Source organism: Lampetra planeri, chromosome 2, assembly GCF_965212315.1.
Source record: "Lampetra planeri chromosome 2, kcLamPlan1.2.h2, whole genome shotgun sequence".
Lineage (NCBI taxonomy): Eukaryota > Metazoa > Chordata > Hyperoartia > Petromyzontiformes > Petromyzontidae > Lampetra > Lampetra planeri.
Window position 1 is genome coordinate 22349972 of NC_136108.1, and position 14527 is coordinate 22364498.

At 52.9% G+C, this 14527-nt stretch overlaps 1 protein-coding gene across 2 annotated transcripts in view; it reads right to left on the reverse strand.

Annotated features, from left to right (window-relative positions):
• Nucleotides 1-4076: 4076 nt before the first annotated feature.
• Nucleotides 4077-14527, reverse strand: part of LOC144729940 (collagen alpha-3(VI) chain-like) — a 32230-nt gene continuing 21779 nt past the window's right edge. For both annotated transcript variants that reach the window (XM_078610380.1, XM_078610372.1), the window contains exon 10: nt 4077-7345. In XM_078610380.1, the coding sequence (XP_078466506.1) occupies nt 7278-7345 (68 nt within the window). In that variant the 3' untranslated portion in view covers nt 4077-7277. The remainder of the gene's footprint in view (nt 7346-14527) is intronic.

The window sequence follows — 14527 nt, forward strand, 5'->3', positions numbered from 1 at the left end:
CACGCATCATTAACCGGTCGGATCCGTGACGTAGGAATGGACAGGAGATGAAAAATTACATTGGAAATGATGGTGGCAGACGCGCCAGTGTCTACCAAAATACGAACATCGACGCCATCGACGGTACGGGGTGCCACCACCCTACGGGCCAATTTTTTCCATTGTGTCGCAGAGTGCGGCATCGACACAGGTACACGACAATTACCGTCCGGAGTGCAAACATGTGTGCGAGTGGATGGGTGATGTGACAAGACCTGCCAGGTATCTGATGTGTGCCGACTTGCCCGAGGGTGCCGTGGATCCGCGTCCGGTGGAGGAGATGGAAGCCGGCCCGTCGGGAGCTGAGAAGTCAGAGGTTGGCAGCGGCAATCCCGGGCGAAATGGCCTCGTCGGCCACACTTAAAATACGTAGCCGCCGTCGCCCGGCGGTCGCTCGTCCCGGTCTCTGCACGTGGTCGTCTGGCCCCATCGCGCCGCTCGCGCAGCCGGCGTTTCGGGACCCAGCGAGGAACAGCAGCCATCACGTCGTCGTCGCTGGAGTCATTGGAGCCGTGGACGAGCCGACGTGGTGACCACCCCAACGGTAGACCGTCTATTTCTGGATTCCCCGTCCATGCCGCCATCTGATCCCAGCGTTTTAGGTTGAACTTGGCGTCCAAGCAGCGCGCCACCCATCGCGACGTAAGCGGTTCGTGGCCGCACACCGGCAACGAGATGTTAAGTTCCTGGGCCAGCTCAATCATTCTGGAAAGGATGAGAGGATCCAGGAGATCAGCTGACGAGTCGGGGTAGGCGGCCATGGCAAGCGCTAACAGCGCCCCTCGGTACGCCAAGGGCGATTCCTCTGGTCCTCGGCGACGTGACAAATTTCCTGGTAGCCGCCATCGGCGGTTCGTAAAACTCCGCCATTTCCGTGAAAGCGTCACGAAGCGTCTTCTTCTTGGTCGCCGGGATGGATCGAAAGACCGCCAGGGAGACATCATCTAGCAGCGTGGGCAGCGCCTCCAGTGCCTCCGCCTCCATCCATCATACGGATCGAAAGGCTGACTCGAACCGCCACGTGAACGCACTCCAATCGCCCCCGGCGACAAATTCCTTGATTTGAGGAAGGCGATGTCCGCGGTGAATGTTCGACGCCTCGAGCGTCTCTATTTCCTGCTTCCCGCATATTTCGCGGCTCCGTCAAGATGGCGTCTGGCGGCCGCGTGGCAGCAACCCCGCCCAAGATGGCGTCCGGCGGCTTCATCGCAGCAGCCCCGCCCAAGATGGCGTCCGGCGTCTTCATCGCAGCAGCCCCGCCCAAGATGGCATCCGGCGGCCGTGTGGTAGCAGCCCCTCCCAAGATGGCGTCCCGCGGCTTCATCGCAGCAGCCCCGCCTAAGATTGAGGCCTCTCCCTGCGCGGCAGGAACAATGGCGGACGTCAATTCCCGCTGAAAATCCTGGTCATCTGCACTTGGTTGAAATCCACGTGGCCGCATGAGGGCCGCTGAGGATGCGACCGCCGTCACCAGATTCAGCAAAATCGCACGGAGCGAATCAATTTGCTCCGCCAGTCGTCGCCATCCCTCGTCCGCAGTTGAGGACGTCGCTTCTCCAGCCTGTCGGCGATGAGCGGCGTCGGGGAGAGCAGCAGCCGGAGGTAGAGGACCCGCAGCTCTCAGCAGCTCGTCCTCGTCCACCTCAACTTCTTCCTCCGCCGGAGGGTCCAGTGGGTTCTTCTTCTTGAGGTGCTTGGGCATCTTAAAGGATCGTCCAAACGGTCTCAAGAGACACTTCTGACACCAATGTAATAAAGCTCGTTGAGGCGACTTCTGGCATCCGGTCTTTTATTCAACCTTGCATTACAGCTTTCCTTCACGCTGCTGACAGGCAGCGTGAGAGAGACAGATAGAGAGAGACACACACTGCCACGTGGCAACCCGGAGCCCCGCTTCCGCGTGGCCCCCTTCCTCTGTTCGTTCCCATTCTGACCACGTGTCGTACGTCTCCACCCATATTTAATACCCGGGTCACGTGGTACGTTTCCACCAATCCTGGTTAGCCTCCATGGAATATTCCAGAGGCTCCCGGGACCACGCCCCTGACTCGTCTCCCCATTGGCTGTGGCTAAAGCCAGCAAAACCAATCCTCTACAACCAGCTGTCACCTTTCCATTACGTCAGGGCCACGCCCCTAGGCTTCCCCCCATTGGCTATGAACCAGGACCGGCAGAGCCAATCGTCGTGATGAGTTGTAATCTGTCAACGACCCGGATATAACCTCACATTACACATCCTTTGTTTTACTCCTACGCCTCCAATATTTTTATTTCTAATTTATCTGAACTGGGGAAGTGATCCCTTGGCAGTTCTAACTTCCCTAACAAATGAAGAGTATGAGAGTTTGTGTGACTATTGCCCGTTGAGCAATGTTGTTATAACAGATGTGCGTGGCAATTCGTTGTTCTTGTGTTTCCTTGAGAACCTTACTGGATAGTTTGAATGCGAGATATTATTGACCATTGATCTTTGAACGTACGCATGACTGTTGTACAGCAGCTGCAACTGCAGGTGGACACTTAGCGCACACGCAGTTGAGCATATACACGGGTGTGCAGGCAGGGTGGAGGAACTGGGACAAGGGTCAAGGCAGACCTCGTGGGGAGGCCCCTGGAACCCTCTGGTGGGTTAGAGAAGGGAGGCATGGCTAGGGTGGAGCCAAGCCACGCCAAGGGGAATATAAGCAGTGAGAGCGAGAGCTTCGGGCTGCCGGTTCTGGGAGTGGACTCGTCTCGTCGCTGTCGTCGTTGCCGCCCTCATCGCTGCCGCCTTCACCCGATCATTGCGCGGCCGAACAGTAGTTGGCTGTCTCGGTCGACGCCGTCGGTGCAACGCGGACAGGGTCGTGTCTGGGCCGGGTCGTACGGCAGCGTGGTCGTGAGAGAGGGAGCCGGAGTTGGTGGCGTGAACACAACAATAAAAAGGAAGGACAGTGCCTCCTGCGACTACCTAGTCTCTGACTGAGTGTGTGCGCAACGCACGCCGCCCGCACACACAAAGCTAGGCATCGGCAAGGTAAAAGTTAAAAGGTAAAAACGAGCCTACCTTTACCCTACCTTTTACCTTACCACAATACAATCACTCTACCCTACCTTTTACCCTTTAGCAGGTAAGGTAAAAGGTAAAAAGCAACGAGCTTACCTTTACCCTACCTTTTACCCTTACCCCATACAAATTACCCGATTACAGGGTAATTACTAGGGAACTACTACACATGAACAAGGTTTATAACGGTAAATGCTAGGTAGAGCGCTTTAATCATATAGAATACTCTCGATTATATCAATTTTACACGCTTTCTTTTAACTCACTCTGTCTGTCGTTGTCGTTATTGTTATATCCTCAAATCTTGTAACTCAATTTTAACCCACTTCCTAATGTGGTATCGACTGCAAACTTGGTATACTTAGGTCATACTGATGACAATTTTATATTCTACCATAAAAAAAATCTATAGCTTTTTAAACAATCTTTGTTATATGTTATGTTTCGGCTTGGGTCTAATTGTCCACGCTCAACTGACGTTGGCTGTAAATCACCACGGTCCCTGACGTTATGGAAAGCTTCGGGGCCACTTCCTGGAGTCGTGGAGTTCTGCCATTACTCGTACATTTCATAAAAGTGTGTTTTTAATAACGTTTGTTTTAATATTACTTATTATATGGAGGCCACGGACTGCGCGACGGAGCTTTTAGCGGTAAACAAGGTGCCGTATTTACCGGGTAATACTTTGCGCTATCTTTACCCTACCGGGTAATTCTTCCGAGCTACCTTTACCCTACCCTTTACCTTACCCCTTGGCATGTAGACATCGTTACCCTTTACCTTTACCCTTTTACTCGATAAAAAGGGTAAATTACCTTACCTTGCCGAGGCCTACACAAAGCCTCGAGTAGAAGAGACCTACGACACTACACATATTTGTAGAACTTCTTTACCACCGTACGTAGCCAACCATGCTAATCGGAGGTGCAGAGGAAGGAGAAAAAATGCGGTTTTAACTGAAACACCGTAAGATGCATATTCAGACGAGACATACTTGCGTGGATATTTATTAAATTGTATTTATTATTTTAATAATGAATAAATGTTGCTAAAGCAGAAACACTTGCACAGTCAATAGGGTTCACTGGCCTCTGTCTCAAGTGTGATATGTGGCAGGATGGCGCGGTGATGGCACGCGTGCCTCACATCAACAAGCGCCTGGGTTTGATTCACAAATCCGGCACCTTTCTATGTGGAGGTTGTATGTTCCCCCCCCCCCTGTTCTGCATGGGGCTTCCTCCAGGGTCTCCAGTTAGTTCCCTTCCATAGCAAAAAACTCATACAATGTATCTGGTATTGGGCAAATATCCAAAGACTGAAAATGTACCTGCAAATTACTCAATGGGATTAAACATAACTTTGCCTCCTTCCTAATTAAGTGTTGAGACTTAATGAGGCTTTCCTGGGTAAACAAGCTTCATAATAATATAAGTTATAACACGTGCTGGCATTGGGGCTTTTCCTTTAAGTATGCAAGGTTTTCTCATGCGAGACTGAAGCTAGCCCTTATCTAATATTTTTCCCTTTATTTTCCCAGGAAAGCCTCATTAAGCCACTAATCTTTATTCAGTCTTGCATTCATCAATTCTCTTAACGAGTGGGATTATGCGCAGCATGTGGGAGAAAAACCAAAGTACCTGGAGAAAACCCACACATATCCGTAAAAAGCATATAACACCTCGTATTCGCAGGCAGTTTCCCATCCAAGTACCAATCAGGTTCCGAGATCTGAAAAGGTCATCTTCATTCAGAGTGATTTGGTCGATTTGCTCTCAAGACGTTTTATCGGAGCAGTACACTGGAAAGAATGCAAAGGTTGGGATACCCCCATAATAATAAGGGGGGTATTTGACCAGGATAAGGCGAGGCTGAAATGCAGTATGAGCAGCATATAAGACAATATATGGGAATACAGTTTGCCATAAGTCAAGGCTCCTGAGCATGGACTTGAACAGAGGCATGGACGGGTTGTCAGTTGACTGTGGGAGGCATCGATTTTTTTTTACCTGTGTCCATTTCACCGAGGCCGCTACACGTTTGCACCGTCCAGCGTCACCTTGCCTCGAAGACGTAACCCCGTCTTTATTCCACTCACGCCTTGGCACCGTATATCCTTCAACTCGCGTCACATCTTACCTTCTAGATTTAAGATGCCAGGGCACGAGCACTCGCCCCCAAGACCGCACGACGAGCACCGTGCATTGGCAAGATAAGAGCTGTAAGTTCTTGTGTGCTTGTGACTGGTGTAAAGCGGTTTGTCTGCGTCTGTGGGTTTGTAAGTTGTGTTTGTGTGGTGTGTGTATATGTGATGTCCGATTTGTGTCGCGATTTTTTTTTTACACAGCGCCCTCCTTCACACCGGGGCATCTCAGAGCGCTTTACGAACATACAATAAGCGACTCGCGTTACATCACATCTCATCCTAAACATATAGGCACCCTCACGTGCAGGACTGTGATTTTCTCAATCCACTGCTGGATGAGTGATTCCCCACGCCATGCGGATTGGCCACACTTCACAACGTTGATCAGCGTGGGTCGGTGAAGGCGGGCAGCGTGCATTAACAGGCGTCCTCGCATAACGCGCGACGTGCGTTCCTGAAAAACAGCGCCTAAGCCGAAGCGCGCTGTACAAAACCTATTTATATGGATAGGTGCGTTACCGAAGAAAATGTAAGCTTCATTTAATTATTTTAGCCATGGTTTTATAAAATAGGTATAAATTTAGTACTTAATATTACTAACAATACAGCAATTGCTTAAAAAGGAGTTTAATGACAAATACTAATTAAGGTTCTAAAGAGTAATACTTACAAATATTACTTAATAAGGAGTAACTTCAGGGCTTTTTCAACGCTTCCGTGGGCTGCTTCTACTCAGATCTAAAATGGCTAAGCCATCAGATTGAGATTTTGGATGGTTAACCTGCGAAATATTCGTTTTTTTATTTCGATTTAAAGCTTTCGTGACTGCAGGGATTCATATTATTGGTTCTTTCGGTAAAGTCACGTAGAAGGGAAATAATAAAATAATACAATAAAATTATCACGACGTTTCGGCCACAACAATAAGCATCCGTCCTCAGGTGTAGTGTATACCCAGTTACTTAATGTTAATAGCTCAGCTGTTGATATGTAAACTCCATTGTCAAGGCGCTCTGCTCCTCCCACCCATATTAAAAATACGCTGCCAAGCTTAGCGGTGTTCATTGGGACGCTGTCTTTCCGACAGTTTTTAACTTAGAACTTTCATTAGAATTTTTTTTATGTTTTATTTTACTTTTGTGACTGTAAAACGCATAGCGTAAGCGTGAAGTTTGTCCCTTAAATATGAATCACATAACTGTGAATTCGCGCTATGGAGGGGGGGGGAGCAAACGCGTTACGCGAGGGACGCCTGACACAACGTTGTACTTTGCTGCACTCGCCCCGACTGAGAACGGTGTCCAAACACGTGGTAAAGCCTGCGGCAGGTAAGTGTTTAGCACCATACTCGGACAGGGAGCTCGTAAACTAAACTATTTTGTATTTGACCAGGTAAGGCCCACTGAGCTACATTGCTCTATTTCAAAAGTGCCCTGGCCACAAATGATAGCTAAACTAAGTGGCTTGTCACGTGGAAATGTATAGCAGCTAAATACTCTGAACGCTTGTTGATTCTAAATGTGAAGGGAAAAACCAGAGGACCCGAAGAAAAATCCACGCGACCACAGGGAGAGAGACATGCAAACTGCAAATATACAGCAGGCGTCAGGGTCGGGATTCATCCACGACCTCCTGTATACCAGGCGAGGCAGTTAACATCTCGCCACCACGGCCTAAGTACACTGGCTGAGGAGGCCTAGGGGACCGAAGTAGTCGCCACGGCTTTGGGAGTGGAGAGGGGAGAGGCAGGTGAGAGTGAGTGCACGATGGCGCGGTATGTGCAGTGAGTACGGTACTTGTGCAAAAGTTGAGTGCAAGCAATGAAGGAATTCAAATCGTTATCGGGAACAAACATTGATATTATATTTCTGTTTTTTGATGCCTAATGGGATGCAAACTGTAATGACATCAATATACATGATTTGAAATATATACGATCAACATTGGAGTACAATATACTTAAACGATATAATGAATGTGTATGAAAGATGGTTTTCTGTTAGTTTAGCACCACTTCTTCAATGTGAGTCTCCTTTCCCAGAGCACCACTCACGACAGGCTTTTCACATTCACATGCTGCATGATGTCACCCACAGGTAAGGTCATGTCAGAACTGCCTAAAAGACAAACAGAAATAATACAATTTGTTTAATAGCAATCACTCAAATACGCTACGATATTTCTGGTATAATTACAATACGGTTATAAAACATTATAAGCATGGGTCGTTCTCGATGAGAGTAATCACATTCATCAACTTCCAACAGGTACATGTGAAGTATCGGAAATGACGGCAGGAAACTTCTTGACGGGTAACACACCTTTTTATTAAATCTTGACTTGTCACAATACAACGTGTGGTCTCTATTCTTCCGACGACACACTTTACTTAACTCGTGTAGACTCTCTGCCTCTGGCTACACTCTTTACTTAACTCGTGTAGACTCTAGGCCTCTGGCTACACCCATCACTCGTCTCGTGTAGACCCTATGCCTCTGGCTACACACTCCACTCGTCTCGTGTAGACTCTAACTCTCTGGCTACACACGTCACTCGTCTCGTGTAGACTCTAGCTCTCTGGCTACACACATCACTCGTCTCGTGTAGACTCTAGCTCTCTGGCTACACACTCCGCATGCTGACACTGCATGCTCACCCTACACTCCGCCTCTGGGTTACACAGAGTCCGGGTCCTCACAGGACAGCGGGACTGGGTACCGCAGGGCCCTGTCTCTTCCTCTCCGTCTTCAGTCTTCGCTGGTTACACTCCCCCCGTGCGCCTCTGCGCATCACCTTATATAGTCCCTCCTCCCGGGAAACGGAGCGGATGCGGACCTCGATGTAAGCATCGCTCCTTAGTGAACCAATCACGACGTGCTATCTCTACGATCCGCTTTCCCCCAGCGCGTGTTTCCACTCATCACCCAATCACGTCGCGCTGCCACCCGATCACTCCCACACCAGCGCGTCACCGGCACCCAGCCAATCAGCACCACACAACACACGATCCCGCGCTGACCCCTGATCCCTCACCGTCAGCGCGCGTCACCACACACACATCCAATCCCGACGCGCTGGCACCTGATCGCTACCCCAGCGCGTATCGCCACTACATCACCCCCCCCCCACATAGCTCGCAGCCGTCCCGGCTGCTAACCAACAACCTCACACACCGTTAACACAACAAAACCCCCACCCCCCCAGTGTGCCCCGTAACACAACAACAACACAACAGCAACCTATGTACAATTTGACAATTAACACAAGAAAAGTCAACAATAACACACAACACCTTATAAAAAGCTATATACAGCCCGACGAACAACATAATAAAAGTGATTTCCAGAAAATGAACGCGCCCGGCGTCCCCGTGACTACCGCAGCGACGAGGCGCTCCAACTTCCTCGACTCCTCACATGGTAGGTCATGAAAAGTAGCGCGACTTGGCGCGAGTCTGTCTGGCCGGTCCGTCATATGGGACGGGACGCTGACGACCGTCCGGTGGTTCCGGCTGCTCTAGACGGCGTGGGTCGGGCCTGAAAGGACCGGCCCCGCCGCGAAGATCCGGCCGCCGGTGGTCGGCAGCTGTCAGTTCCGAGAGACCTGGGAGGAGATCAGGCGGAAGCATGTGAGGATCAGGCAAGGACATTTTCCCCTTTGGGTCGTCGGTCACGTCACATGCTCGGCCCTCACGACACAAGGGGAGGCCATATGGAGGCGAGAACGGTTTCAGTCGGGAGGGGTGGACGTACCACCGTCGCTTTCCCCATTTTATCTGAACGCACTGGGGGCGTGCAACACGCACGACCTCCACGGGTCCCCGCCATGGCTTCAACAACTTAGGCGACGTAGCCAAAGGCGCCTGAGGGCAATGCAGCCAGGCCCTGTCACCCGGTCTCCAGTCGTGCACGGACACCTTTCGTGCACGCAACCGCTCGTTAGCAATTTGGCGAGCCCGCGAATTAAGCCGTGCGGCCTCCCTCGCCTCTGTCAGCTTATGAATATTAAATTTAATATGTTCTGCCAATTTAGAATTAGGTCGTGGTGCGGACAGGCCAAGCTGCGTTTCCATTGGTGGGTCGGCTTCCCGACCGTACATCAGATAGAATGGGGAAAACCCCGTGGCTGCATGGGGGGCCATTCTATACGCGGCGAGGACCCCCGGGACCTGCAGGTCCCAATCAACATGTGCCTCAAACACCCGCTGGCACAGCATAGAAGTCAAGGTCTTGTGGAGTCTCTCCACCATCCCGTCCGGCTGCGGGCGGTACGGGGAAGTACGCACCTTCTTAGTGCCCAACAGATCGCACACCTCTTGCAGCAATTTACTTGAAAATGTTTTCCCTTGGTCGGTCAGCAGGCGTTCGGGAGCCCCCTTGTCCAGGACGTAGCCCTGGACAAAGGCTTCCGTCACAGCCGCCGCCGACTGGTTGGCGAGTGGCCACGCCATAGGCCACCGGGTAAAATATTCGACCCCCACCAACAGGTACTTATTACCCCTAGGCGTGACTGGAAAGGGCCCCAGAATATCGAGCGCAACAAGCTCGTTAGTGCGCGAGACTTGAATGGATTGCAGCGGTGGATTAGCTGCCACGGGCGGTGGTTTCCGCCTGGCGCACTCAACGCATCCCTTCAGAATATTTACCACGTCGCCCCCCATTCCCGGCCAATAATAATCACGCTGAAGCAGGGCAAGCGTTTTGTTTACCCCCAAATGCAAGAGGCGTTCGTGTGCGGCCAAAACAACCTTCCCCCTCACAGCAGAAGGCACCACCAGTGCATGCCGCCGGGACAAACTGTCCCATCTCATCAACATGCCCTGTTTAAGTACATAGGAGCCAGTTCGCTCCTGGTCCTCGTTAGGACCTCCCACCCTGCGGCGCAACGCTAGCAGGGAGCTGTCCGCCATTTGGAGGCGGCCCCACTCACTCAGCGACAGTGAGAGCAGCGAGTCCCGATCCTGAGAGGTAGCGGGAACATCCCCGATTGGTGTGTCCGCGGTCACAACCAATGCCCCCCTATCTTCCCCAACCGGCGGTTTACAGCGCGCCGATCCCGATAGACACGCACATTTCTGACAAGGCAACAATCGCGACAGGGCATCGGCATTTGTGTGTCGCAACCCCTTACGGTACGTGGTCGTGAACTGATAGTCTTGGAGGACTTCCAACCACCGTGACAATTGGCCCGAGGGCTGGGCGACCCTCAACGAATACTGTAGCGCCGCGTGATCCGTCCGGACCATAAAGTGACGACCATAGAGATACGGTCTGAACTGTTGTACGAAAAATACAATGGCGAGCAGTTCACGACGGGTGACGCAGTAGCGCTGCTCCGCCGGAGACAACACCCTGCTACCATAAGCGACCACCCTCTCGACTCCCCCAACGACCTGGGACAGTACCCCCCCAATGCCCGTGTTGCTAGCATCCGTATCTAGCACGAAGGGACTCGCAAAATCCGGATAACGCAAAGGTGGGGCACCCACCAAGGCGTCCCGGAGGGAGCAGAACGCGGCCTCCTCCTCCGGTCCCCATCGGAACTTCACACCTTTCGCCGTTAGAGCGTGCAAGGGTTTTGCAATAGTGGCGAAGTGCTCAACGAATCGGCGGTAATACGAAGCAAAACCGATGAAACTGCGCACGTCTGCAACTGACGTGGGTGTCGGCCATGAACTGACACAGTCCGTCTTCGCGGGATCGGTAGAGATCCCCGAAGAGTCGACAATGTGACCCAAGTATCTAACGGACTTACGAAAAAGGTGGCATTTGGCCGGTTTAAATTTCAATTTAGCCGATCGCATTCGCAAGAACACCCCTCTCAATCGCTGGAGGTGTTCCGCAAATGTTCTACTGAAAACAATGACATCGTCAAGGTAAATCAAGCACGTCTCCCATTGCAAGCCCAACAAAACCAACTCCATAAGACGCTGAAACGTCGCTGGAGAGGAGTGAAGTCCCATGGGTAACCGGTTAAACTGGAACAAGCCCCCTGGAGTCCGAAATGCTGTCTTAGGTTTAGACTCTTCGTCGAGTGGCAACTGCCAGAATCCCGATAATAAATCAAGAGTCAAAAAATATCGCGCACCAGACAATGCATCGAGGGACTCGTCCATCCTGGGGAGCGGATACGCGTCAGCCACAGAGATCTTATTCAGGCGACGGAAATCTACGCAAAATCGCAAGGACCCGTCTTGCTTCTTAACCAGCACAATAGGTGCTCCCCAAGGACTGGAGGAAGGCGAAATAATGTCGGCTTCAAGCATATAGTTAACGGCCGACTGAACATGTACCTTCTCAGCAGGACTCAGTCGGAAGGGATTTAGCCTGACCGGCGCCGCATCGCCCGTGTCAATGTGGTGGCGCAACAAATCCGTACACCCAATGTCATATTTATGTTTACTGAACACATCAGAGAATTCCATGAGTAACTCGCGCAGCGCACCCAACTGCACACCTGACAAATCGTCCGAGCCTGCGCACAGCGAATGGACCCATTCAAGGTCCTCCCTTGGTTCAATGTTTTGTGTGGGGCTCGGATCAACGTGCGCAACCAGCCGCTCCTCCGCAGGAACCCGCGCCGCGTGAGCCAGCACGGTACCCTGCTGAATGACGGCTGGCCGCGACCCAGCGTTTAAAACCATTACAAACGGATCCTTGTCCGCCCGAACCAAAGTGTGAGCCACCGACAAATCGACCCCCCCGACAGCCCTGTTAGAAGGACCCAAAAGCATGCCTTGTTCCAAAGTCCCCTCCACCCATGGTTTCCGCAACCGGAGGGGAATTAGCATCTGTGAACCCGGGGGCACGTGCACGGTCTGCGTCGCCAACGCTTGTATCGTGGCGCACGCCGTCCGAATCTCAGTAGGGTTCGTCAAAAATGAAATACGGCGACCCGATGGTAGTTCAATGCAACGCTGATCGATTAGAATTTTAATGGGCATCTTAGCCAAAAAATCAGTGCCCAATAGACAAGGAACCGCCAAAGAAGACGAAACGAAAACGGGTCCCGACAATTTGATATCTCCAATGCAAATGGACGCCCTAATCTGACCGATAATGCCCAACGATCCCCCATTTGCGGCGAAAAATGGCACATCCACTGGGAGCAGCGGACGGCATTGTACGGGGAGAATGTTATAAATGAGGTCCGACATAATAGTCGCCGATGCCCCCGTGTCCACCAATACCCTGACCTCGACCCCATCAATAGAACCCGCGACGACGGATGAACCCGCTGAAGCAGCCACAATTCTGTGCCCCAACTCCGACCATTTAATGTCTCCCCGGTCCCGGCCGAAACCCCCTCGCCGAACCGAATCCCCGAAGCCTAACCGGCCCTCCTCTGTCGCCCCGCGACGGCCCATGCGTGTCGAGTGTGTGGGCTGAGCGTGTGAGGTGCCGCGACTTGCCTTGGGGCCTTGGTCGTCGTCCAGCCGAGATCCCATGGCGCGCTGACGGGGAGCGCGGCAACCGGACGCCACGTGGCCCCGGAGGCCGCAGTTATAGCACGTGATGAGGGTCGTCGGTGATCTCGGTTGCTCCAGCTTGCGGGCCGATCGCAGAGGCGACCGACCCCCCGACCTCCAGTCCCCTGGTCGTTCCGCGGCGAACGCCTCCTCTCGCGGACCGACGACTTGGGGTTCGGTGATCACCGGACCCGGAGCTGAGGCCACGGCAGCGTTGCAGACGATCCCCTGTTTGCGTTGAAGGACCTCGTGCGCTTGTTTACTCGTAGCGACCCGTAAGGAAGAAATGTCGATCTCGTCGGCCGTGTTGATGGGGACCCCCAGGTCCTGCGCCAACTTAAGCAGCTGCTCCAAAACCATCGCATCCTGGCCCTCCTCGTCCATCCGAGGGAATGCAGCATCGGCGAGAGCCAGCAACGCCGTGCGATAGGCGAGCGCGGTCTCCGTGTCCGCCTTCCGCCTCGCATAAAAATGATGGCGGCACGCCGAGGGAGGTCCGTAGACCTTGGCCATGAGACCCAGCACTGCCTTCAGCGTGGAGCGGTCCGACCTCCGAGCAGACATGAAGGCCGCGAGCGCGTTGTCGTCCAACATGGCAGGCAGTGCCCGCAGCGCCGTAGCATCGGACCAGGCAGACATCTCCTGATGCGCCAAAAACCTGCGCTGAAATTGGCCCCAGTCCCCGCCTTCCGCCTTGAAGGCTGACAATGCGGGGAGGCGCTGTTGAAAAATGAAGTCGTCCTCCGCGTCGTGGTTCCTTCCCGCCGCTCCGTCGGTGTGTAAGATGGCGGCCCCAATGGCGGATGACTGATGGCGGTCCGCAGCGCGCGTTGATGACGTAAGAGGGCGCGCTTGGAGAACCGCCGCCACGTGGCGGTCGCCGTTCCCGCCAAAAGTCGACGCCGATGAAATGGCGGGAATCGCCAAGTCATTTTGGCGGGAATCTGCGGGGCGACCCTGTAGAATGTCCGCCGCCGTCTCCGCTTCAGCCGACGAGCTGATTTCCGCCAGGATGGACGCGGCGGCGAGCAGCAGCTCCGCCAGACGAGAGTGCGCCTCACGGAGCACGGCCTCGGTCCCCCGTCGCTCCTCCGGCACCGTCGGCGGATCTTGCAGCGTGGGCCATTCTTCGTCCTCACCCCCCGACGGCAGCTGGCCCGGGTCGTCAAGGTTGTCCTCGCGGTCAATCCCGTGGGTCTGATTGGTCTTCCTTGTATCCATGCTTGGAAGACAGTTTCACTTCTGACGCCAGTTGAAGTATCGGAAATGACGGCAGGAAACTTCTTGACGGGTAACACACCTTTTTATTAAATCTTGACTTGTCACAATACAACGTGTGGTCTCTATTCTTCCGACGACACACTTTACTTAACTCGTGTAGACTCTCTGCCTCTGGCTACACTCTTTACTTAACTCGTGTAGACTCTAGGCCTCTGGCTACACCCATCACTCGTCTCGTGTAGACCCTATGCCTCTAGCTACACACTCCACTCGTCTCGTGTAGACTCTAGCTCTCTGGCTACACACGTCACTCGTCTCGTGTAGACTCTAGCTCTCTGGCTACACACATCACTCGTCTCGTGTAGACTCTAGCTCTCTGGCTACACACATCACTCGTCTCGTGTAGACTCTAGCTCTCTGGCTACACACTCCGCATGCTGACACTGCATGCTCACCCTACACTCCGCCTCTGGGTTACACAGAGTCCGGGTCCTCACAGGACAGCGGGACTGGGTACCGCAGGGCCCTGTCTCTTCCTCTCCGTCTTCAGTCTTCGCTGGTTACACTCCCCCCGTGCGCCTCTGCGCATCACCTTATATAGTCCCTCCTC